At 38.8% G+C, this 27,364-nt stretch overlaps 2 protein-coding genes across 2 annotated transcripts in view; one reads left to right on the top strand and one right to left on the bottom strand.

Annotated features, from left to right (window-relative positions):
• Positions 1-7,899: 7,899 nt before the first annotated feature.
• Positions 7,900-27,364, bottom strand: part of LOC306856285 (matrix metalloproteinase-17-like) — a gene marked incomplete at its 5' end in the record, with an annotated part of 94,580 nt that continues 75,115 nt past the window's right edge. Inside the window, 5 exon segments of the mRNA XM_079395463.1 lie at positions 7,900-8,582; positions 20,801-21,058; positions 21,741-21,893; positions 22,643-22,725; positions 24,280-24,382. Of these exon segments, the coding sequence (XP_079251589.1) occupies positions 8,260-8,582; positions 20,801-21,058; positions 21,741-21,893; positions 22,643-22,725; positions 24,280-24,382 (920 nt within the window). The 3' untranslated portion in view covers positions 7,900-8,259.
• Positions 8,802-17,439, top strand: LOC306855518 (uncharacterized protein; the record flags this gene model as incomplete). Its single annotated transcript, XM_079394276.1, has 4 exons — positions 8,802-8,893; positions 9,103-9,206; positions 14,180-15,061; positions 16,174-17,439. The coding sequence occupies 4 exons, from the start codon at positions 8,802-8,804 to the stop codon at positions 16,533-16,535; spliced, it is 1,440 nt and encodes a 479-aa protein (XP_079250402.1). The 3' UTR covers positions 16,536-17,439.

The following is a 27,364-nucleotide window of genomic DNA, read 5'->3' as shown; positions in this document are numbered from 1 at the left end:
ATGTAACACAAAAATAAACAAAACGCAAACGAACCTGAAATCAAGTAACATGAAGTAAGGAGATAGAAATCATTTTGTATTTATATTCATATCAGTAAGTAGACTGCAAGAAGACAGTCGGGTTATGTCAGTGAGTTTACTGTTGGAATTCAGTCGGCATTATACTGCATTCAATTTAACAGTAAATCATCGATTAATGTAACACTTTACCAGCTTTAATATTTATACTGGAAAAAAAACAAACAAACTCAAATGCACAGTAACACTGTAAACAGAAAGACACAGCAAAAATATAGTGTGACAACAGCAGAACTACAAAGAAAACAAGCACATAGCATTGAACTCGTGTTTATAAAATTAGTCTATGCTTAATTTAATTAAAAAAAACTTAATTCGAAACTTCTGAAATATTTTAATAACCATTTTATCAAAGTGCATGCAGTTATTCTGTAGAATAATTCAGGTGCCATCGTGTGGAGTAGTTTGGAATAGCAAAATTATTGGCCGGACTGAGCTCAGTTTGAGGCAAAACAACCAACAAATAAAAAACACAATAGTGTAGACAGGCAGCAAAAGAAAAATGTGGGGGAAAAAACAATAGCTATTGCTACTTTATTTAGATTTTAGACTTTTTAATATAGAGTTTAAAGTGGAGACAGAGTTGTTTAAAACATTTAGGCTACTTAAAACCAGTCTTAAGTGTCAATTTTTTCAAAATTGAGATTTATACATTTATACAAAGCTGAATAAATAAGCTTTCAATTGATGTATGGTTTGTTAGGATAGGGCCATATTTGGCTGAGATACAACTATTTGAAAATCTGTAGCAGGTGCCAAAAAATCTAAATATTGAGAAAATCGCCTTTAAAGTTGTCCAAATGAAGTTCTTAGCAACGCATATTACTAATCAAAAAATAAGTTTTGATATATTTACTGTAAGAAATTTTCTAAATATCTTCATGGAATATGATCTTTACTTAATATCCTAATGATTTTTGGCATGAAAGCAAAATCTATAATTTTGACCCATGCAATGTATTTTTGGCTATTGCTACAAATATACCCCAGCGACTTAAGACTGGTTTTGTGGTCCAGGGTCACAAATATGCATAAGAGGGCCCGCTTTAATCTTGGCATGAAGTCCAGGGGCGTGGGGAGTGAATATGAAATTATATAGAGGCTGTTTGTTGAATACTTTTTTTTAAATTTTAGAAATAATATAGCCTTTGTAAATGAGCAGTTGAAAGAAATGACCTTCTTAGCCATCATTTTTGACTCTACCTGCAAAGTATGAGAGCTGTGCATTTACTGCAAATGAGATGGAAACTGAATACATAAGAAGTTTTTGTTTCACTATAGAATGTAAACGTCTCAGCAAGAATACAGTATGACATGAAAGCAAAGTGCAATATTATCTTCAGGGTTTGTTAACGAAAATAAAATGAAATAGTGCTACATCATGTACTTGTACAAGTATTTGCACACATACCATGGTGATACCATGTTTGTTTGATTGTTTAGACATGTAGCATGGAAATAGCTTGGTATTCTTTGAAGCACATTGAAATAACATGAATATTGTAATCATTCAGTTTTATTTTATTTATTCAGCAAAAACACATTAAATTGATCAAAAGTGTCAGTAATGGCTTATACACTGTTCCAAAAATGCCTATTTCAAATAAAAGTGACACTGAAGACTAGAGTATTGCTGCTGAAAATTACGCTTTGCCATCACAGATATAAATAACATTTTAAAATACATTAAGTAATATCGAAAACCATGATCTTAAATTGTAATAGTATTTCACAATTTTACTGTTTTGCTTTATTTCTGATCAAATAAATACAGCCTTTGGTGAGCATAATGAACAGATTTCAATCGGATTTACACAAAAATTGGATTTGGGCTGACAGTATGAACGAGGCTTAAGAGAGTTTTTTCAAAAACATTTAAAAAAAAATCTTACCAACCCCAAATATTTGAACAGTTAGTGTATATGCCATTCTATAAATATGACTTTTCCTAATCTTATGAGAACTGATATTACTTGATAACACACTTCAATCAATATCAAATTTGGCATTCATTATTACAGTAAAGATCAGTATTACAAATAGAAATTGCTGTCATTTATTATTATTATTTTACACAGCTGAGATCTCAATGGGACCCCAAACAGCAAAATCAGAACATGTGGGTTAAAGTTTTTTTTTTTTTTATTCAATCACAAGAGGGTGCTGCAAGCTTTCAGAAAACGCAGAGCCTTGGGGACAACAGCATCTTCAATGCACAAGCTTGGCAGCTGGAATTGGTCTGGGGACACGTCATTTGGAAGATCCAGCTGAGAGCATTTAGCATCCTGCATTGTGACCCATTTCAACAAGGTTACTTAAAACTCTTTCATATTTTGCATCTGATATGCTTGGCTCTTGCCCTTGATGGAGTGGAAAGGGGGGTGCTGGTATACACCATGATGGTGAAAGCCATCAAATTGCTTTTATGCTGGTTCCTTTCACTCTTGTTGCTCCCAATCGCAACAGCAGCCCTGTTTGTTCACATTTAGGAATCCAGTCCAGTCATTTTGCAGCAAAAGGGCTTCATCTGAGCAAGATGGAAAATTAAGTTTGGAGATAAATTCATGTTATAGACGCCAGATCTCTCCTGTGTCAATGAGGCCAGCAGGCAGAGCTGTAGGAAAGTAATGTCACAGATGTACGGTGGAGATCAAAGTGTTGCTGCTCCAACTTGAAAGACCTCTGAGCGGTAAATCCATAGTGTTCACATGAGTCACCTGTCAGCTTATCAAATGGAACTGCTGAGAAGCTTAACTCATGACAAACAAACCATCACTCACACAGCCACTGAGCTGAACTACTCCTCATACGTGTAAGAGCCAAAAGGTTATCAGAAACAGACATGCAGGTGGGTGACTCTTCATGACCACCTGCTGAAACGGTCTATCCCCAGCATAGACCTCGAATTCTGTGTGCGCTTGGCTTGCTGTATACGGTGGCTTCGTGAATTGCAATGGCCCAAAAGGGAATGGACTGGTTCTGCCTAAACCATCTGGTGAATTCCCCTGCTGTGGCTTGGTCCAAAACCCTACAGCACCAGTGAGGAACGAGCGACACTCTTGCTGCTCGTAATTGTCACACAATGTGTTCAAAACACCCAAAGTCTATGCCTACAACCACTGGAGGAATGATTGAGAGTGGGCTGGTGCTGCTTTGGCAGAGAGACTTATATTTTATTGTGTAAAAAGATTGAGACATGCTTCGACATCAGGGTTGTGCACCATTCAGAACTGAACTGGAAATGCCTTTTAAATTGAACTAAAACAGAATTCAAATGAATTGAAATGGAAATACAGATCAAAACCTTTTAGTTTAGTTATAGACAGACATATAGATAGACAGACAAACAGACAGACAGACAGACAGACAGATAGACAGATAGATAGATAGATAGATAGATAGATAGATAGATAGATAGATAGATAGATAGATAGATAGATAGATAGATAGATAGATAGATAGATAGACAGACAGACAGGCAGACAGACAGACAGACAGACAGACATGCTGAAACATAGCTGAAGCACAAATGCAACGTTAACTTTACTGTAACTAAAGTTACATCAAGCAGCTTGTCAGCGCTGCGAAAACGCCTTGAAAACTGATTTCAAATAGACAATCTTTTCCCACTTTCACTCCAAATTCCCAAGAGTAAAGACACCTTTACAATAGACTGAATTTAGAACGCACTTTTAGACTTTTTTTTTGTCAATAAAGAAATGGTGCTGGCAATGCTCTTTATTTATTATGTCTAAAGTATTTCAAAGTTTGCTGAAATGATTAGCAATATAAGTGCTTTGGAGTCACTGGTGCAGACCAGGTAGCTTACAATCTAAATTTGCTAACATTATTTCAAATATGTGATGTCTAACATTATGTTTATTTTACAGCAAATGAACCAATCAGAAGATGGACCATTTTCTATGTTCACAATTCAGGTGAACTGTACTGCAATACTGCAGTGAGTTTTACTGCAGTAAAACTCACATTAAATCATTCATTCATACCAAATCAAAAAGAAAAGGGGAAAGGGAAGTGGTGTGTGGCCAAGTATGGTGACTCATACTCAGAATTTGTGCTCTGCATTTAACCCATCCAAGTGTACACCATAGTGACCATACACCCAGAGCAGTGGGCAGCCAATGCTGCGGCACCCGGGGAGCAGTTGTGGGTTCGGTGCATTGCTCAAGGGTCTCACCTCAGTCGTGGTATTGAGGGTGGAGAGAATGTTGGTTATTCACTCCCCCACCTACAATCCCTGCCGGACCTGAGACTCGAACCCACGGCCTTCAGGTTACAAGTCCAACTCTCTAGCCACTAGGCCATGACTGCCCCCTTAAATCAAGCATTCTTTAGTTTATATTTTAGCATTATTTTGATCTTTCGTTAGGCAGAAGACTCTCTGCCATTGCAGTCTCACATGACCAGGAAGGTACCTAATATCAGAGCACAGGTGGGTTAACTACTGTAGGAAGGAGAAAGATCTTCACATAGTGATTGCTTGCATGTGTCTTAGTGTGTTTTTGTCTCAAACAGCTACTCCTTCACTGCAGACAAGCTGAAGGCTAAATCCTCAATTGGAGTCTTTCTCTCTATGGATCTCAGCATTTTTGGACAGAATTTAGTTTACAGTTCAGCTGAAATGTTTGTATATGTTATTGACAAGCTGTTACTTACAAATATATGTTAGAGTAAAAAAGGTTTAAAAATGCAGGTTAAAAATAAATTCCCTCTCTGTCTTAATATAGTGTTGGAACCCAGGATCTCCACTGAAGGACTGAGTACATTTGTGTTTGTGGACACGCATACAGACCAGGGAACATTCTGATGTTGGCAAAGTTCTGAACAGGATCCAGTCTTCAGAGAAGTTCATTTATTCCCAAAGGTGGACAAAAACATTGTGTTGGCTTTTAAAAGGCAATTTTGATAATGACTATTACTCCTATGCTGTGGAAAAGATGGAGGAGTACAGACATTGATAATTAAGAAATATTTTTTGAGCATCAAAGAGACCATTGCAGTCCCACATGGCCACCAGCAATCCAGCAAAGTTTGGAAAAAAGTAAAATGACTATGAAGGTGGGGTTATGTGTCATGCTACCTTATGAGATGAAAATAACAGTTTTGTCCTATGTTGGACATTTCCTTTTTGACTGCTTAAAATTGTATATATATATTCTGCAGTTCTAATGTAATTACTCTACATGAAAGCACGCGACAGATGTGGAAAACACCTGATAGATAGATAGATATCTGAAAGTAAGATAGCTAGTTAGATATATTCTTTATATCATACTGTATACATTAACTTTTGTGGAAAACACCTTATTCCAGAATGCATTATCAATGATGAATTTATTTTAATTGCAACTCAGTAAATTTGTGGAGCGTGTCCCATTCAATTCAATTCCAATTCAAACTCACAAATTGAGAAGGATTTAGAATTTTGTCCAACTCTGTTCGTCATGATAAACCATATGGATTTGCTATAGGACTACATCCGCCCACTTGATTTCGCTCAGGCACGGGTGTAGAATCAGCCGTGTTTTTACCTTCTAAGAAAGCGGTAAAGCCAAACTTATTGAAATTTCAGGCGGTACTTCACAGGATCCATTCACAAGGTCCCTGTGCTGAATAAATATAGTTTCAGTCACTGGAACATGACCGCTCTGTTTATACGGGCGCAGAAGGTCTCCAGGCAGGCGGGTAATTAGCAGCGCTGGAACCTTTGATGGAACATTTTACCGCTCAAAGTATTACGGTTCTCGCCACCGAAAGGTATACTGACACATCATTCAAAATCATTGGTTTTGCTCCCAGCACTTTTTAAAAACATTTCTGTATCTGCACCCGCACACACTCAGACACACGCAAACAACCTCTACAGCTTTTCCCATACATGGCGCGGAGTGGGCTCGTTACCAAGACGACGGTTAGTTTCCATACCCATTGTGAAATATATGCGCTGTCCTTGATGTACAGTAAGGCAGGCACAAAATAACAAAGTTACAGCAGAAAACATGTAGGACGTCTGCACATAAACAAACAGGGAATATCATACCAACAGAGCACTGGGTGCTAATACAATTCTGATTGGTGGCGTGATGCTATTTTGGCCGTCGTGTGACAGCAGCTGTCATGTCTGTGGTGAAAAAGCAGCATGGAGCTCGCTTTTATTCTCTGTGTGACATGAAATTACGGCACTCATCACGCAAGTTTGCGCAGTCTTCTTTATTTTTCTACAAAAATATTTCACCTTATAAAAGACAGCTCAGAATGTACATTGTTTTTTGCAACTGCTATAGAAGTTTTTACCTTAAATATATGTATTTATATGTAGTATATAAGCATTTCTTTACATATATAATCAAAGTGCACTCTCAGCAGCCCCGGATATGAGTCAAACATCCTCCCAATCTGTTGAATTATTTCTCATAACTCTCTCTGACTGTGGGAACTGTTGGAAAGGCTGTAACAAGACAAAAATAATTGTATAACCAAATGTTTCTAGCTGTGGTGATCCAAGCATTGTGAATCCAGCTTCATGCATGACCTTGATGAACTAAACAATAGTGGTGTTTATTACAAAAAAATACAGTCGACTGTCATTGCTTTAGAGTGATGATTTTGTAGTGGTTAAAACAGTCAGTACTGAAGATGAGAGTAAATAGGCTATAATTGCTTAGAACAAGGCAGACTAATAAGAAAATGATGCTAAGACACTGGGAATAGTTGGATCAGAGAGGATGAGGAGGAGACGGTTACAATAAGGAACCCGTAGGATAAGTAAAGGATTACGGTTTTAGTAAAAAACGAGCCGAAAAGGTGCCAATAAAGATGAGTGACAGCAGTCTTAAAGCTCTTGGAGCAAGGGAAAGTTATCAGGTTGTGACTCATGGTCTCCCATAATGCCTATGAACTGCAGCCAGCCGGAAGCCCTATTCGTGAGATTTCTGCTGCATTCCCGATATCAGCTATATCATTTTTATCATTATCATCATGATCATTTACATTACTGGCTCTGGATACGCCTCAGATAGCTGGTTACTGTAATCTCTTGAAATCAATATATTCTAAAGCACAACATAATTAAATGAACCTGATAATGAATGTTCTCAAATTCTGAATAATAATAATAATAATACATTTTTAATATTTATTATAAAAATAGTAGCGATGCTTGCTTGTGCAAAACACTCTGGCATGATGGATATTTAGACTAATTTCTAGACTGCTGCTGTCGTTGCAAGGATTACTTATGAATGTATTCCAAGAATTGAAAGTCGATATTTTGGATCCTAAATATCATGGCTCATAACCCTCCTGCAGGATTTTTTCGGTTGTTTTATTGTCTGTCAGGTGAAGTCGTAGGTCTGATAAATTAACAGCACACCTCAACGAGCGACATGATTTGAGATATCATTCATGTCTGTAGCAAAAACAGTGTGAGATAAATGATGTGCAGAAGTTTAATACTTCGGGTTAAAGAAATAGCTCACACATAAATGAATATTTGCTAAACATTTTTTCACCCTCAGGCCATCCAAGATGTAAATGAGCTTGTTTCCTCATCAGAATAGATTTGGAGAAATGTAACATTATATCACTTGTTCACCAATGGATCCTGTGCAGTGAATCAGAATGAGAGTCCAAACAGCTGATAAACACATCACAATAATCTGCAATCCACACAACTCCATTCCATCATTTAATGTTTTTGTTTCTTACAAACATGCAGAAATTCACTTCACAAGATGTTAATTGATGGATTGGAGTAGTGTGGATTAATTGTGTATTATCATCTTTTTTTTTTTTTTTTTTAGCTGTTTGAACTCTCATTGTGACGACACCCATTCACTGCAGAGGATCCAATGGTGAACAAGTAATGCAATGTTAAATGTCTTAAAATCTGTTCCGATGAAGAAACAAACTCATCTACATTTGGACTTTTTCACCCTTTGTTCAGGTAAGCAATAGCAAGCACCACTAATAATAATAATAATAAAATTTCCAGTTTCTAGAAAACCAACAACAAAAAGCATCATCCAAAAAAGAAACTGTGATCCACTCCCTTTCTTGACTGAAGTGCTGAGGCCTTTCCATCAGCTCTCTTTACCCACAGGCTGCTATATGTTCTGCTCCTGGAGTCTTTTTGAGTACAGGCCTGTGGCTCTGCCCTTATCAGAGAGGAGCAGAGGAGAGAGCGAGTGTAAGCGTCCAGAGTGGTGTCAACACCCAGGCGGGCGAGAGGGTCAGTCGCATCCCCAACGGGGAGGCTGAGTCCGAAGTGCAGGAACAAACCTCGTAGCCATTTTCTGCATGGTCTGCGTGGTGCTGCCCATGTAGCCTTGTGTTTGAGTTGTTCTGCATCTCCGGGGAGTCCGACTGCATTTCTGTGCACACCAGCCAATCCTTGCCGATGGGACGTGGATAACCCGCTTCAACCTCCATATCGCTGCCCGCCACACGCCAGTACTCCTTTCCCTTGAAGAAATATGATGCTCCTGGGAAGAAAAAGTGGAAAATATAAGAAAATAAAATAAAGGTTGATGCGTAGAATGGATTTTTCAGACCTGCTTTCATCTGGCATACACATTATGATGGTTTTACTTTTCCCTCTGTGGCTTTTGTCAACTCTGTTTACTGTTTTGAGACCACCCAGGGTGATATTAGAATTTTGTTTCTTTAACACTCCACACTGACAGCTGAATAAATCATGTGCTATGGAGGATGAGACACAAGCCAATAGCCCCTCTAGAGAGAGTCTAGAATCACCAACGTCCATTTTGTCGCTTGATGAAAGCCTATTCCTCCGGTTCAGCCTAATGCTTGCATTTGTCCCATCTGAACAAGAGCTTTACTATCTCTCTCTGTCTCACTCTGCAGGTGGAATTGGCTCTCAGTGCTGTGTATCTGAACAGGATACTGTTGCCAGCAACTCCTCCCCAGGCTGATACTTCTTCCCTCCCCTGGAGGGCAGGGACTGTCACTTTAGAGTGTGGCCTGCTCTCACTCCTTGTTCAGAGCTCTTCCTGTGGGGTTGGCAAAGCCTCTGAGAACAACACCTGATGAGACACCTTCTCTGCCCCTCACTCTGCCTACAGAGGAACCGCAGGGAAAAATATCTGGTATGTCAAGTGGAGCCTAAAACTATGCTTGTGAGTGAATTAGCAATGTGCAAAACTGCAAAGACGATTTCTCAGGGTAGATAAAACAGTGCAAAAAAATAAATTAATTAAATGTCAAAAAGGTCCCTAACTTGCCATTTGTAAAGAATTTGGCATGAGATAGGGGGAAAAAAAGTTAATCTGTATGACTTTATAGGTTAACTTTATGCATACTATGCAAAATAACTGGCCTTCATATTTATACAATTGATGGTATGTTTCACTCGTGGGTGATATTTAAAAATGTTCAAAATTCTTCAATGCTAATTACAGGTGCTGGAAGCAATTAATTTTTTGCAAATACCCATCATAAAATGTTCTAATAGAAATTACTGAAATATGTATTCTGAGAAATAGTATGTGCCAGTCCTAAGCTTTGTGAAAAGCAATAGAAAAGAAGAGAGTGGCCTGCATTTTTTCTCCATCATAAATAGGCTTTCTACCTGTCAATCATTTTGTATAATTTAAATATGCTGACAATGTGTTGGTCACATTTAATACATGGGTTAACAGTGTTAATATTTTGAATTACTGCATGCATCAACTCAATTTGGACAGTATTAGTGTAATAGACAACATGGAAAAAAGGAAATAAAAGAAGCTGTATGTGTGTTTTTACATGAAAGTGCTTAGCTATGTGGTTTGCTTTTATTTAAAGGGGTCATATGATGTGATTTCAAGTTTTTGTTTCTCTTTGGAGTGTTACAAGCTGTTTGTGCACAGATAAGATCCCTGAAGTTGCAAAGACTAAAGTCAAAACCAAAGAGATATTCTTTATAAAAGTTAAGACTCGTCCACGCCCCCCTAAAATGGCTCATTCAAACACGCCCCCACATGTCTACGTCACGATGTGGAAATATTTGCGTAATGCCACCCAAATGTTCACGCAAAGAGAGAAGGCGTGGTTTCAGTAACCGTAGTAGTGTTGATGCAACCATGTCAGGGAGACGTTGTGTGTTTTTAGACGAAACACAACTTCTAGACGAAACACAACAAGTTACAGGATGTAACTGTGTTAAAGAAGATGTGCTGTTCAGATCTAGAAACGCTCTTCATTAACTGCAAGCCGCTCTATTTGCCGCGGGAGTTCTGCTCGTTCATTCTCGTGGGTGTCTACATTCCACCGCAAGCGCACGTCAGCACAGCTTTACAGAAATCGCTGATCTGATCACAGAGAGTGAGCAACAACACCCGGACTCTGTTTTAATCATTCTCGGGGACTTTAATAAAGCAAATCTCTCCCGTGAACTGCCAAAATACAGACAGCACATCACATGTCCCACCAGAGACAGTAATATATTGGATCACTGTTACACAACAATAAAGGACGCATATCATTCGGTTCCACAAGCAGCTTTAGGACTCTCTGATCGCTGTTTGATTCATCTTATTCCGACCTACAGGCAGAAACTTAACTCTGCAAAGACTGTATTAAGATCTGTTAAAAGATGGACTAATGAAACAGAGCGGGATTTACAAGCCTGTTTCTCTCTCACTGATTCGTCTGTTTTTGAAGCCGCTGCCATCGATCTGGACGAGCTCACAGAGACTGTAACATCTTATATCAGTTTCTGTGAGGATATGTGCATTCCTAACAGGACTCATCTAATCTACAACAATAACAAACCATGGTTCACTGCAAAACTCAGACAGCTCCGTCAGGCCAAAGAAGATGCTTACAGAAAGGGGGATAAAGTCTTGTACAAACAGGACAAATACACTCTGGAAAAGGAGATCTGAGTGGCAAAGAGGAATTATTCTGACAAACTAAGGAACAAATGATCTTCCAGTGATCCTGCTTCAGTGTGGAAAGGTATGAAAGATATCACCAGTTACAAGACACCATCCCCCAGCACTCTGGAGAATCAACAACTGGCTGACAACTTGAACAAGTTCTATTGTCGTTTTGAAAAATCACCCCACACCCACCCTGAACACCTCTCCAAACAACCATTAACACCTCCAGCACCCCCCTCTCCCCCACTCCAATCAGCGAAGAAGATGTGTGCCAGGTCTTCAGAAAGAAAAAAGAAGGAAAGCACCAGGCCCAGACGGTGTGTCACCAGCCTGCCTAAAAATCTGTGCTGTCCAGCTGGCACCCATCTTCACACAGATCTTCAACAGATCACTGGAGCTGTGTGAAGTCCCCTCATGCTTCAAACGCTCCACCATCATCCCCGTCCCAAAGAAACCCCAAATTACTGGACTTAATGACTACAGACCTGTGGCTCTAACGTTTGTAGCCATGAAATCATTTGAAAGACTGGTTTTGGCTTATCTGAAGGACATCACTGGTCCCTTACTGGACCCCCTGCAGTTTGCCTACAGAGCAAACAGGCCTGTGGATGATGCAGTCAACATGGGACTGCACTTCACCCTGCAGCATCTGGACAGACCAGGGACTTATGTGAGGATCCTGTTTGTGGACTTCAGCTCCGCTTTTAACACCATCATCACGGAAACCCTTCAGAATAAACTAACCCAGCTCTCCGTCCCCACATCTGTCTGTCAGTGGATCAACAGCTTCCTGACAGACAGACAGCAGTTAGTAAAGCTTGGTAAATCCACATCCAGCACTCGTACCATCAGCACTGGAGCTCCTCAGGGCTGCATACGCTCCCCACTGCTCTTCTCCCTCTACACCAACGACTGCACCTCTAAAAACCCCTCTGTCAAGCTCCTGAAGTTTGCAGACGACACCACACTGATCGGCCTCATCCAGGACGGTGACGAGTCTACTTACAGACAGGAGGTTAAGGAGCTGCCTGTCTGGTGCAGTCTTAACAACCTGGAGCTTAACACGCTCAAAACTATGGAGACGATCATGGACTTCAGGAGAAACCCCCCTGCTCTCCCCCCACTCACCATCATGAACAGCACTGTGACTGCAGTGGAGTCATTCAGATTCCTGGGCATCACCATCTCTCAGGACCCGAAGTGGGATATTCACATAGACTCCATTGTCAGAAAGGCCCAGCAGAGGTTGTAGCTACTTTCTTCGCCAGCTGAGGACGTTCAACCTGCCACAGGAGCTGCTGAAACAGTTCTACTACACCATCATTGAATCCATCCTCTGCACTTCAATAACTGTCCGGTTCAGCTCAGCTACCAAATCTGACCTCAGAAGACTACGGAGGGTAGTCCGTACTGCTGAGCGAATCATAGGTACAACCTTCCCCACTCGCCAAGAGCTGTACTTATCCAGAGTGAGCAAAGGGGCTGGTAAAATCACTCTGGACCCCTCACATCCAGCACACTCCCTCTTTGAACTGTTACCGTCTGGTCGACGCTACAGAGCTCTGAGCACCAGAACGACCAGACACAGGAACAGTTTCTTCCCTCAGGCAATCCATCTCATGAACACTCAACAATAAACGTGGAACACACAACTATAATACATTATACATTCACCACACTCACTTATTTTATTTTATTTTCTCATTTCTAATTTGCACATACTTGACCTGTACATACATAGTTGTCTATATTATATATTGTGTTTTTACTGCTTTATACATTGCCTATTTGGATATTTGTATATTATTCTTTTATTATCTGTGGCCTGTGCTGTTGCACCGTGGAGCTTCTGTCACTATAACAAATTCCCTGTATGTTTAAACAATAAAGCTCATTCTGACTCTGATTCTGAAAGCAAAAGCACTTTATTTGGCCCTCTGAAAGTAAATGGATTTAGGAATCATTAAGATTACTTACAACAGAACAGCAACGCATTTTATGGACGACCATTTTGTGAACCTAGGAGAGGAGGTAATTCTGACTTTGCTATGACAATCTGGCGCTTCTGAATCAGCGCATGTTATGTTATTAGTTTAAGTATTTGCTATTGACTGCTCAAATGAGGAGTTTTGCACGTCATGTGTGTGTGCGCGTGTTCTTCCGCGCGTGTGGTGTTCGGCCAATAAGAGCAGACTGCCCTTATCGGAAGGAGGGACTTTGTAGAAAACGACGTGATTGAGAGAGGCGGGGCATAGAGGACCTACAATACAGTATTTGAAAAATAATGTGGTTTTTGAACATTAAAGCATGTCAACATATTCTGTTACACCAAATACACAAAATAAGGATCTTTAAAAAAGCATCATATGATCCCTTTAACACAGGCTTGATTCGATCCACCGCAGAATTTCAAATGCCTGTTCTTCAAACTTGAGGACACCACAAGCAGCTCGCTATGCATTAAGCACAATAACATGCATTAGGCATGACAGGACATTATGCCCCTTTCTCCATTCAGCTCACATAGAGCTCAAAACTGCTGCTATGACAACCACATAATCAAAACACCTGCTTGGCTAACATCCTCTCTGCCCAAATAAAATCATATCTTCCAAGGCAGATTAGGGTCGTAAAAACGGCGAACCGTTCCTTTATATGATGTATGAAGCATTAAAGAGTCATTTTGGAGATACATTTTTGGAGATACATACTAGATGATAGATTTGCACAAAAAAAAAATGAAAATGTTGCCATGTCAACAAACTGAAATAATAGTTGAAGTTGATGAAAAAAAATAATAATAACTAAATAAATAGCACATAAAATAAATAACTAAATAAAAAGCACATAAATTACCAAATAAAAATAAAAATAAAATAAAAATAGAAAAATATAAATATAAATATTCAAAGTATTAATAAGTACTACAAATAACAGCATATACTATAAATAATAGTACAAATAATACTAAAATAACAGATACTGAGGTGCTAACAGCTTTTTTTGTATGTCACGACCTGGAAAAAAACATGATTTCCTACTTGCTATTGCTATTTTGGGGCTATCATAGCCCGTTAGCATCGGCAGCGTGGCTGCCGCTAATCTCGCTTACACTGTTAATACTCTATTCACACACATTACCATTGTTTCACTGTTACTTGCTTAAATGGTGGATTTGTGTCTACCTTTGAGTGTAGGTGAGGACACATTCGAGCTGCATTCGGTGCAGCTGGAGCTGGAGGCCATGGAGAAGCAGATCCGTGACCTGGTGGAGAAGGAGGCCCAACTGAGAGAGCGGAGAGCCGCGCTGGAAACATCCCGGGCTGACGCTCACAAGTCCGGGATAAGTATACAGCACGCTGCTAACACTCTCACCACCTCTACTCCGTGTGTTTCTCTGCACAGGCTCTGTGCACCCAGGATGCGATCTTCCCAGATGTCCTTCACTCCGGCGCCGGGACGGCACGGAACCTGGGTGCACCAGCAGCGGAAGAAGCGAGCCAGGCCCCGGGCGACAACCTCTCCCCCTCCGCCGCCTCCGGTCTTCAAGATCTCCACCCGGAACCGTTTCGCTCCCCTCCGCGAGACGGAACGCAATGCTATGATCGTTGGAGACTCCATCATCCGGCACGTCCATGCTACGTTAGCTGAAGGTAAAGTGCACACTCACTGTTCCCCCGGTGCTCGTGTTCTCTATGTTTCTGCGCAGATACCCGCGATCCTGAAGGGCGACGAGAGCATCGGTGCTGTCGTGCTGCACGCGGGGGTTAACGACACTAAGCTGCGGCAGACGGAGACACTGAAGAGGGATTTCAGGAGCCTGATCGAGACGGGACGAAGCACATCGCCCGCGACGATGATCATCATGTCAGGACCGCTTCCCACGTATCGACGAGGACACGAAAGGTTCAGTAGACTGTTTGCTTTAAACAAATGGTTATTGTCATGGTGTAAAGTACAGAAACTGCTCTTTGTTAACAATTGGAATCTTTTCTGGGAGTGTCCAAGGCTTTTTCGTGCTGATGGCCTGCACCCCAGCAGAGTCGGAGATCTCCAGCACGCTACGCTCCATCTGACTAGTAAGCCAATTCTCAAATAACTACTATGATGACTTTTGTTCTACCCACTTAATTGATAGAAGTACTTGCGTTGTCCAATCTATACAGACTGTGTCTGTTCCCTGAATAGCGAGGTCAAAATATAAATTTAATGCAGAATCTAGAAAAAATCTGATCGTGATTAAACCAGAAAAACGCAAAATAAATGAACAAAAACAATTTTTAAAGCTTGGGCTCCTAAACATTAGATCACTCACACCCAAAGCAGTTATTGTAAATGAAATGATCACAGATAATAATTTTGATGTACTCTGCCTGACTGAAACCTGGCTTAAACCAAATTAATATTTTGGTCTAAATGAGTCTACTCCACCAAGCTACTGTTATAAACATGAGCCCCGTCAGACTAGTCGTGGACGCGGTGTTGTAACAATATATAGTGATATTCTCAATGTTACTCAGAAAACAGGATACAGGAGGTTTAACGTATTCTAAATACTTCTGCTTAATGTTACACTGTTAGATATGCAAAATAAATCTCTCCTATCTCTTGCTCTGGCTACTGTGTATAGACCGCCAGGGCCATATACAGATTTCCTAAAAGAATTTGCAGATTTCCTCTCAGATCTATTGGTTAATGTTGATAAAGTGCTAATTGTCTGAGATTTTAACATTCACGTTGATAATACAAATGATGCGTTAGGACTTGCGTTTACTGACTTAATAAACTCTTTTGGAGTCAAGCAAAACGTCACCGGGCCCACTCATCATTTTAATCATACGCTAGATTTAATTATATCGCATGGAATTGATCTTACCGATATAGATATCGTACCTCAAAGTGATGATGTTACTGATCATTTCCTTGTATCGTCCATGCTGCGTATTACTGACATTAATTATATGGCTCCGCGTTATCTGTAACGGTTTGGTTTCTGTTTAGTTCCCTGTTTTGCCCATATTTGGTTTTCCCAGTCATTAATTATCTATCATCCTCTTCACCTGTGTTTAATCAATTATCTAGTTAGCTCCTTTGTTCTAGTCACTTTATAAGTCCTGAGTTTCCCCTCAGTGTTTGTCCGTTCTTAAGTTGATTCAATGTCTAAGAGTGTGTTGATGCCATTTAAATAAAGATATGGCGATGAACGTTCCGCCCGCGGCGAAGTGGATACCGCCGCGCGGCGCAAGGCGAAGAGGTCCCGTCCAGCTCTCCTGCGTTTCCGCTGGTCCCGTCCAGCTCTCCTGCGTCTCCGCTGGCCCCATCCAGCTCTCCTGCGTCTCCGCTGGTCCCGTCCAGCTCTCCTGCGTCTCCGCTGGTCCCGTCCAGCTCTCCTGCGTCTCTGCTGGTTCCGCCCAGCTCTCCTTCGTCTCCGCTGGCTCCATCCAGCTCCGCGCCTCCCGAGCGCCCTCAAGTATCCGCGCTGCAAGAGCGCCCTCAAGTATCCGCGCTGCAAGAGCACCCTCAAGTATCCGCGCTGAAAGAGCGCCCCTTTGAATCCGCACTGCAAGAGCGCCCTTTTGAATCCGCGCTGCAAGAGCGCCCCTTTGAATCCGCGCCTCCCGAGCGCCCTCAAGTGTCTGTACTGCAAGAGCGCCCTCAAGTGTCCGCGCTGCAAGAGCACCCTCCTGTGCCTCCGCTGGTCCCGTCCAGCTCTCCTTCGTCTCCGCTGGTTCAGTCCAGCTCCGCACCTCCCGTGCGCCCCCAAGAGTCCGCGCTGTAAGAGCGCCCCCAAGTGTCCGCTCCTCCAGAGCTTCCCACAGAGCCCGCTCCTCCTGAGCTTCCCACAGAGCCTGCTCATCCAGTATGGCCCCTAGAGGGGAAACACCCCAAAAAAAATTGGGGGGGGGGCCATATAGTCTCTGCCTGTGTGGCCGGGCCAAGGGCCAAGGCCACTGAGCTCCCTGATCCACCTTGGGCTCCCAAAAGAATTATACCGCCATGGCTCCCCGAGTCTCCAGTTCAGCCAAGGCCGTCCAGGCTCCCTGATCCGCCATGGCATCCCGTGTCGCCGGATCCGCCATGGCCTCCTGAGTCTCCTGATCCACCCTGGAGGCTTCCCTTGTCTCCTCCCTGTCCTGGTCCAGCTCCAGCCTCCAGGGCGCCCGCCCCCCCTCCCCGATGTTACTGTTACGGTGTGGGAAGCACCTTCCGGGAGGGGGGCGATATCTGTAACAGTTTGGTTTCTGTTTAGTTCCCTGTTTTGCCCATATTTGGTTTTCCCAGTCATTATTTAATTATCTATCATCCTCTTCACCTGTGTTTAATCAATTATCTAGTTAGCTCCTTTGTTCTAGTCCCTTTATAAGTCGTGAGTTTCCCCTCAGTGTTTGTCCGTTCTTAAGATTCAATGTCTAAGAGTGTGTTGATGCCATTTAAATAAAGATTACTCCTTTTGTTTATTCCTTCGTCGAGCGCCTTATTTGCTACAACCACTAGACGCATAACATTATCGTCCGGGCAGAACTATTGTTCCAGCCACCAAAGACAGATTCACAAATAACCTGCCTGATTTATCTCAACTGCTCTGTGTACCCACAAATACACATGAACTAGACGAAATGACTAGCAACATGGGCACTATCTTCTCTAATACATTAGAAGCTGTTGCCCCCCTCAAATTGAAAAAGGTTAGAGAAAAACGTACTGCGCCATGGTACAACAGTTATACCCATTCTCTCAAGAAAGAAACTCGTAATCTTGAGCGCAAATGGAGAAAAACTAACTTGGAAGTTTTTAGAATTGCGTGGAAAAACCGTATGTCCAGCTATAGACAGGCTCTAAAAGCTGCCAGGGCAGAGCATATCCGCAAACTCATAGATAATAACCAAAACAATCCAAGGTTCTTATTTAGCACAGTGGCTAGTTTAACAAATAAACAGATGCTACCCGATCTACATATTCCCTCACAGTTTAATAGTAATGACTTTATGAATTTCTTTACTGATAAAATAGATAACATCAGAAATACAATAACAAAAACTGCAGTGCTTTACAACTATAGGACAGGAAGAGCTAAATAAACTTATCAGTGCATCTAAACCAACAACATGTTTATTAGATCCTGTACCCACTAAACTACTGAAAGAGTTGTTACCTGTAGCAGAAGAACCGCTTCTCAATATTATTAACTCATCGTTATCTTTAGGTCACGTCCCAAAACCATTCAAGCTGGCGGTTATTAAGCCTCTTATTAAGAAACCACAACTAGATTCTAATGAACTGGCAAATTACAGACCCATTTCAAATCTTCCGTTTATGTCTAAAATTTTAGAAAAAGTTGTGTCTGCTCAATTGTGCTCCTTCTTGCAAAAAAATTATCTCTATGAAGAATTTCAGTCAGGTTTCAGGCCTCACCATAGTACAGAAACTGCACTTGTTAAAATTACAAATGACTTGCTTCTTGCTTCAGACCAAGGCTGCATCTCATTGCAGATAAAATGTAAGAGCTGATAAAATGTAAAAACTGTAACTTGAATGCAATGTAAGTCGCTTTGGATAAAAGCGTCTGCTAAATGCATAAATGTAAATGTAAATCTCATTGGTAGTATTACTTGATATTAGTGCTGCGTTTGACACTATAGACCATGACATACTCATAGATCGATTACAAAACTATACTGGTATTCAAGGGCAGGCTTTAAGATGGTTTAGATCCTACCTGTCCGATCGCTACCACTTTGTTCATTTAAATGGGGAGTCATCTCAATTATCACCAGTAGAGTATGGAGTACCACAAGGATCTTTCCTAGGTCCTCTGCTATTTTCAATATACATGTTGCCCCTTGGTAATATTATTAGAAAATACGGGATTAGTTTTCATTGTTATGCTGATGATACTCAACTATATATCTAAACAAGACCAGATGAAACTTCTAAACTATCTAAGCTAATAGATTGTGTAAAAAATGTAAAAGATTGGATGACCAATAATTTCCTCCTATAAAATTCAGATAAGACAGAGATATTACTTATTGGACCAAAAAACAGTACACAAAATCTCTTGGATTACAATTTGCAACTAGACGGATGTACTGTTACGCCCTCTAAAGTCAAAAATCTGGGTGTTATATTAGACAGCAACTTGCCCTTTGAAAATCATATTTCCCATGTTACAAAAACAGCATTCTTCCATCTTAGAAACATTGCCAAGCTTCGAAACATGTTACCTGTCTCTGATGCAGAAAAGATAGTTCATGCATTCATGACCTCTAGACTGGACTATTGTAATGCACTGCTAGGTGGTTGTCCTGCATCTCAATAAACAAGCTACAGATAGTCCAAAATGCAGCGGCTAGAGTTCTTACCAGGTCAAGAAAATATGATCATATTACCCCAATTTTACAGTCTCTGCACTGGCTATTATTACTTGCCTATAAGGCCCTAAATGGTTTAGCTCCTGTGTACCTAACTTGTCTTCTACCACGCTACAATCCAACCCGCTCCCTAAGGTCGCAAAACTCTGGACTTTTGGTAGTACCTAGGATGGCAAAGTCCACTAAAGGAGGTAGAGCTTTTTCACATTTGGCTCCCAAACTCTGGAATAGCCTTCCTGATAACGTTCGGTGTTCAGATACACTTTCTCTGTTTAAATCTAGATTAAAGACACATCTATTTAGCCAAGCATTCACATAATGCATCTTATAATCTTGTACTGCAGTTATGTCTGATCAAATGTACATTATTATTATTCTTTAGCTTGGGTTGAATAAATCATTTTTGCTTAGATGGAACAGCAGCTACGCTAATTATGTCTCTATTTGTTTCTCTGTTTCTGCCACGGGATTAACATCCCATGGTAACTAGGAATTACAGAAGCTTCAGTCTGGATTCAACCCTTAAATGATCTGAGATGACCGAACACCTGAGAAAAGATGATGCCAACCCCTCAGAGGACCTCAGAGGATGCCAAAGCTCAGACAACATACAGAATTACCAGATTTTGCCATAAGTTCATATATTGTGGAAACTTAATTTCCTGTAGAGCTGTTTTGCAACGATTTGTAACGTAAAAAGCGCTATACAAATAAACTTGAACTTGAACTTTTCTGAAGTTGCAGTGCGTTGAGCTCTCTCGGCCACCGTACATCTACGTGTACAAAATGAGACAACCTTTTTGGTCCATTTTCAAAAAGATACTACAATTGAAATGTTCACATCTGCTTAAAGCTTATTTTGTCAACTTTTGATAGCATATCAACAGTCTTAAAGGAATAGTTCACCCGAAAAATGTCATCATTTACTCGCTCTCATGTCGTTCCAAACCTGTATAAGTTTCTTTCTTAAGTTGAGCATAAAAGAAGATAGTTTAAAGAATGCTGGTAATCAAACAGTTGTTGGTCCCCATTGACTTCCATTGTAGGGAAATAAATACTATGGAAGTCAATGGGGATCATCAACTATTTGGTTACCAGCATTCTTCAAAATACCTTCTTAAGAAAGAAAGAAAATTATACAGGTTTGGAATGACATGAGGGTGAGTAAACGATGACAAATTTTAAAATTTTGGGTGAACTATCCCGTTAAAGCTAACAGAGAAGCTCTAAATGACAATTTCATTGTATTTTTAACATTTTGTGTCATTACATTTTGCATGGCTATGATTTTCTCCACCTAATTCAACAGCGAACCGGTATGAACCTAGACAAGCACAGAAATTCATGTCGGTCTTCTCAAGCTGGAAGGAAAGCGATTAATTTTTTGTGGCTCTAAAAGATAACATCCAGGAGAACTGCTTAAAATTCATGATTCACAATACTCACTGTCAGACCACCTCATGGCATCATCTAGTTGAGATGGGATCCCTTTCCACAGCGTCGTGTCTTTTGGGTAGCCGAGGTCCATGTGCCGCAGATGGTCATCATAGCGCCAGTAACGGCTGTCCTTGAAGAAGTAGGTCTTCTCATTGTGCAGCCAAACAAATACTGCATCCACTCCCTCTGCAGGCAGTCCGAAGTCCGTGACAGGCCGTGGGTAGCCCTCTTCAACATTATTGTCCTTGAACACCCAATATTTCCCACCTAGAGAAGTGAGAACGACTTACTGTGAGGTGGGAAATTTGAAGGCTTCATTACCAGCAAACCAGATTAGAAAACACAGACCTGCTGTGAAATACATTTAAATGTTCTATACAACACGTTCTTTTTACCTCCATGCTTTTGAGCTGAAATTGGATTTAAGGTAAGACTTCAAAATACTCGCGCATTATATCTTTGAAGGACATTGTTTGCTTTATAGTCCAACTCTTATTAAAAATAACATTTACATAACTCTAGACTGTTAAATTCCAATCATTTCAAGAATTTTCTGAAGAGTGAGTGTTTACGCTCCAGGGAGCATTTTGTTTAAAATGTCTGGAATTGGCTACATTATCAGAGGGTCTTTTTGAAATAATTCACGTTTGATAGACATTCTTGATCTCTTTAACTGTGGAATTACCACGGATTACTGATTGCCAAAAGCAACAAACACAGTGCAATACTAGATATGGACATTTTCTAAATGTGTTGCACAAAACTCGACACGCAACGCTAAGTTGTTGCACTCATCCAGTTCAGAATGAGTTATGTGCCTAAGTGCAATACTTAAGGTGAGAAATTCTGACAAACCAGTCAAGATGTACGAGTAATAATTAAAGTAAGGGTTATATCGAAGGGTTATATTAAATATTAACTTCATAAAAGATTAAATCCAGGCATTTACCTTTAAAGAACACTATCTTATGGTCTCCAGGTCTCTCGTATACAGCATCCACGCTGTCCAGGTTGGCAGGCAAACCCCTCCAGAAGCGATGGATCTGAGCTGGCCTCAACGACACCAGGTGCTTCTCACGTGTCAGACGCCAAAAATACTTCCCTGACGAGAAGTTTGACAGTAAGAATGTGTGGTTATTTGTGTGTTTATGTAAGCTTATGGTGTAATTATGTGCCATCATATGATATGTATAAGGGACATTGGTTAATAAAGCGTGGAATGTTTGCATGGCCCGGGGCAGTGGGAAGGACAGTGCCCAGCTGGCAGAAACAGCCAAGCAAATACAGAGCACAAATGATAATATATTAAAATGCAGACAGCAGTAGTCTGCAGACAGCGCATTCATGACTAAATGGGAAAACAAAACAATTTCAAAGCAGTCCAAGTTAACGATTTTTGCATCATGATAAAAAATATTTTATTGTGTCCACAAAACTGAGTATTCTAATGCAAAAAAAAAAAATTAAATAAAAAAACAAAGTAATAAATATAAGCAAATAAAAAAGAAAATTTATTATTTCGTGTTTAAACTTTACCTTTAATAATTCTAATGGGATAAGAAAATGAAATACAATTAAATAAACTCTAATTCAATATGCATTGTATCTTAATATCAGTTTTTAATATCTTAATACAATAATATCAATTTTAGTCATATCTCATGCAATTAAGCTTTTCTGTTAAATTCATTTTATTTTAAAGATCCAAGATATTGGAAAACAAGACAAAATACCAATTAAGATAATGTTTTTATTGATATTTTGTAGTTTATACACACAAAAGGGAGTATACTTTATACTTGGTCTGTTGCTAATAGCTACTGATTTCACTGGACTTCGGGGTGTTCTTACCTTTGAAAAAGAAGGCCTCCCCTCGAATCTGGGCTACAGCATCAAAGTGGCTAGTGCATCTGTCAGGGGCATCAGGGGCAGGTCTGTGAGGTAGTACAAATAGAAAATAGAAAATTGAAATGGATAAGTTTTAAACAAATGAAAAGGTAGAGCATAAGAATTTCACTAGTAGAAGTGTTTGTGTCTCTACATGAGTAAATCATTGATTATGGAAGGAATAACTGACGACAGACCACTGAATTTTTTAAATTTATGCACACCTCGAAGTGGTCATGCAGCCTCAGTGCAATGCAGAATAAGTTCAGTGCTGCATCATTTTAAATAATTACATGATCCAGAGTCAATTATTTTGAAAATACCCGAGGAGTCAAGGTTTAGCTGGTTTATATGGTCTAGTTAGGCCCTACTGGTAGATTTCTTAACTACAACTTCTGTCTGGAAAGGGGAAAGCTGCATTCAGTCAAAACAAAACAAAACAAAACAAAACAAAACAAAACAAATTGCTAAAAAAAATGACAAAAATAAATAAATAAAATAAAATGCTACAAACAAAACAAAACAAAATAAAATAATATAAAATAAATAAAAAGATAAATGAAATAAAAAATAAAAGGCAAAAAGTACCAAATAAAATATAGAATAAATAAATAAATATAATATATAAAATAAATATAAGTAAATAAAATGATATTAAATAAAATAAAGTTATATAAAACAAATAAAAGCAAAATTAAAAAAGTAAAAATAACAAAACATAAAATAAAATAAATAGAAAATAAAAATTTAAAAATTTAAAATAAAGTAAATGTAATCAAAATAAAATAATATAAAGTATATAGAAATTTAAATATGAAATAAAATATAAAACAAAACAAAATAAAATAAACACAGTCAATGTATTTATCTCAAGACATTTTTTAGGTTTTCTAAAATATGCATTACTTTTTTATGCCACCATTTAAATAGTTTAAAATCAAGTTTAAAATCAGCACAAGACGCTGGTGCTAATTTGAAAGCATTAGCACTTTTACTATAAGTCTGTAAGTCCATTATCATTTTTGTCTAGCTATAGCTATGTGCAACCAGACTCGAATGTCCTTAATGTGCTTGGTTTAAGATTGGGCAAATCAAAGAAGATGTTATCACCAGCTTGCAACAGAATCTCTGAATGCGTTATCCCCTCGGCTAATGACTGACTTAGCACTTTGACGTGCCTGGGATGCTAATGATGGAGCAATTACGGTGACAGAGCTGCTTTTGTGAGCTGGAACTCGCCTGACACTTTATTAACAAAGATCTTCATTCACAGCTTATTAGCTGAGCTCTCTGAGAGGAATATATTACTGACCTTTGTCAAACTAAATCTACCTGTCTCACACGTCTGCCGTGATGATGGAGAGAGAGGAAATAGAGAGGTGCACGCTGCTCTCAGAGCAGCTAAATGCTTGCTTACTAGGAGTCAGGAATTGAGTCTGTAATTTGTGTCATTTTGGCATTTGCTTCAGGAAGGTTGAGTGCAGTTGCGGGTGCATTATGAAGTCCATACATACTCTCCTTCTAAATGATGGACCGCTACCTCTGCAATTCAAAATATTCAGAGGAGTGTGGGTTTTGTGGGTGCGCGCTTGTTGACTCACGGTATCATGGATCTGTTTTCGGGGAGGTCAAGCAGGACGGGAGGTTCGGCGGTTTGAGAGGGGTCATCTGGCTGCGTCGTGTGCGATACGGACTCTCGAACACCTGACAAAACGCAAAAGCAGAAAAACGGCACATTTCTGAGAGGAACACACGCTAAGTGTGTGCTTTACCTTTTGAAAACACTCAAATAATAACTCAAAAGTAGAGATAACTGCCAGTCTCATAAAATGAGTTTTGTAAAACTACCATTGCCACATAAAGTTTAACAACCAACAAAATGCACAAGTTCATTCCTATTTTGTTTCAAAACAAATACTATTTATTTTCAAAGTGCTATTTCTTTAACTTTAAACCCGTTTGGGGGACCTTTTAATAGCTCAAAAACATATAAAATATACATATTTTGTGTGTGGTTGATACTTGATAGGTTTTATAATTATATGATAACTTTTTATAAACTTTTTTTTTTTCTTAAAAACACGCATACAACATACTTCATCAAAAATGTTATAGTATGCCACACATTTTTGGGGTCCCATCAAGTGACCCAAGGTAAGAAAAATTATTAAACACAATAATTTGATAACACTTTACAATAAGGTTCTATTTGTTTTATATATTTAATGCATTAACTAACATTAACTAACAATGAGCAATACACTGTTAGAGTGTTTATTAATCTTAATAAAAATACAACTGTTCATTGTTAGTCCACGCTTGCTCAGGTCCATTATATAACATCAATAGATACAACTTTTGATTTTAATAATGTATTAGTAACTGTTGGAATAAACATTAACTACTACTAAAAAAATTATTTTTAATATTTTTTATTGTTAGTTTTTGTAAGTTAACTAATGTTAACATGAACCTTATTGTAAAGTGTTAACAAGTGTTTTTGTTTTTTTAGAGTCTTAAAGCGTTTTGAAATAATTGCTAAGTTTTGAAACAATTAATGGAAATAAAAAAAAAACAAAACAAAGTAAAATACCACTGTTAATCATGAAATTAGGACAGCATAATTTTAAATAATTACATGAAACAGACTTAATTATTTTGTCTAGGGGTCAAGGTTTAGCTGGTCAGCATGGTCTAGTTAGCTCCTATTGATCGATGTTGTAGCTACACCATCTGGTTACAAAGGGCATCTTTCTGCATTGACGGGTACTGAAAAGCTTCCATGTAAAATAAAAAATTAAATTTAAAATAAAACAAATAAAATAAAATATTTATGCATAAGCTGCCGATGCTAGTACTTATAGTGCTTATATATCTTATTACTAGTCTTTGTATGAATATGTTTTGGCTAGAGCTGAAAATAAAACCACAAGGTTAATTATGAAACTATTACTTTTTCTTAGTTCTCAGTTATGTTTTTTATTGATTAACTTGTTTTCAGATATTTCTCCTACAAAAGGAGACAGATGAGTTACCGTATATCAACTGCTGAGCTACAAAATCAGTGTGGATAGCATGGCTGAGATAATTTGGTTTTTGGAGACCATTTAGCTCAGTTCATATTGAAATGTCAGAGCACAACTTGAGGCATTATTGAGATGAAACACACAAGAAGACACCTGAGTTTACTGGAATCTTTTTCTCAGGAGAACCATCTAAGATGCAAAGGAACATATTAAAAGAATCTGAATGTAAAATAAGTCAACTATGAAATACTATAATTAAAATAAAGACAGTAAAATCAATCTCAGAAGAAAATGAGGGTTAATTAATTGGACAAAAAGCAGTGGTATTTAACTCGGGATATGTGCATACTCATTAAACCTACACATGGATATATTAAACACTTGGCCCATGTTCACTACTACTCTGAGTCCCTATCTATAACTCTCTCTATCTCTTTGCTTCCCACCTTGTGTGTTTGCAGTGCCATTCGGCATTCTGCATGTTGATTAGCAAGGTCCAAATCATGGTGACGACCAATTAATCTCTGTGCTCCAAGCCTGGCTCAACACTGCCATGTAATTAAATCAATAGTGCCCCTATACAAACCAAATCAATTCTGCTCTCTGTGCCCATCGTTTGGGGCCTGTTATTTGCCTGGTGGGATCACAGAAAAGGGCAGCCTGCAGAGGGGGCATGCAGTGCCAATCACTGCAAATTACAATGGGCACTTCAGCTAAAAACAAGGTAGTGTGAGTGGGAAGGGATGGAGGAAATGCAGAGAACTGAACCACTTTTACATGCCAGTCAGAATGTGCAAGTGATGTGAATGCACTCTTTCCATAACAACTCACGGTTACACTTTATTTTAAGGGGTCCTTGTTACAGTGTAATTATACAGTAATATTAATTAACTACATGTACTTACTATATGGTTTGGATTAGGGTTTGGGTTACTTGTATGTCATTATGCATAATTTATTGTTATTATAATAATAAGTACATGCAACATGTAACAAAGACACCTTAAAATAAAGTGTTAACCAATTCACTAAAACACAAACTAAATAACATAATAACTAAATAATTTAATAACTAATAGCTAAATAACTAAAGCATATAGGGAATTAACAACATTAAACTTTAATAGTACACTTCACTCAATGTTATTTCAGCAACAACATCAGGGTTAATATAGTTAACTAAAACTAAAAAACATTAAAACATTGTCAGTATACTCTGGTACTAAAATTTGTTAACTGAAATAAAATATAAAAATAAATAAACTCATTTCTAAACTATATTTAAAAACTGTACAGACAGAAAATAGAAATGACAAAAACACAGAAAAAATTGCTACAAAAAAAAAGTAAAAAAAGAAAGAAAAGAAAATGGAAAATATAAAAATAAAAACAAATTTTAAATATTAATAAAATCTATAGTAGTATCCCAGTGATACAGTCGTTGGCACATGAATAAATGAATACAATAATAATAATAATAATAATAATAATATTTCTGAATATAATGGATATAATATTTATTGTATTGATAACAACATATATATATATAAAAAAACACAGAAAAATAAAAAAACGGAAAAATTACTAAAACAAAAAATAAAAATAAAATTAAAATGGAAAAAAATAAAAACTAAATCAAAATATTGATAAAATCTATATT

The sequence above is a fragment of the Barbus barbus genome (genome assembly GCF_936440315.1).
Source record: "Barbus barbus genome assembly, chromosome: 36".
NCBI lineage: Eukaryota > Metazoa > Chordata > Actinopteri > Cypriniformes > Cyprinidae > Barbus > Barbus barbus.
This window is presented reverse-complemented; position numbering and strand designations above follow the sequence as displayed.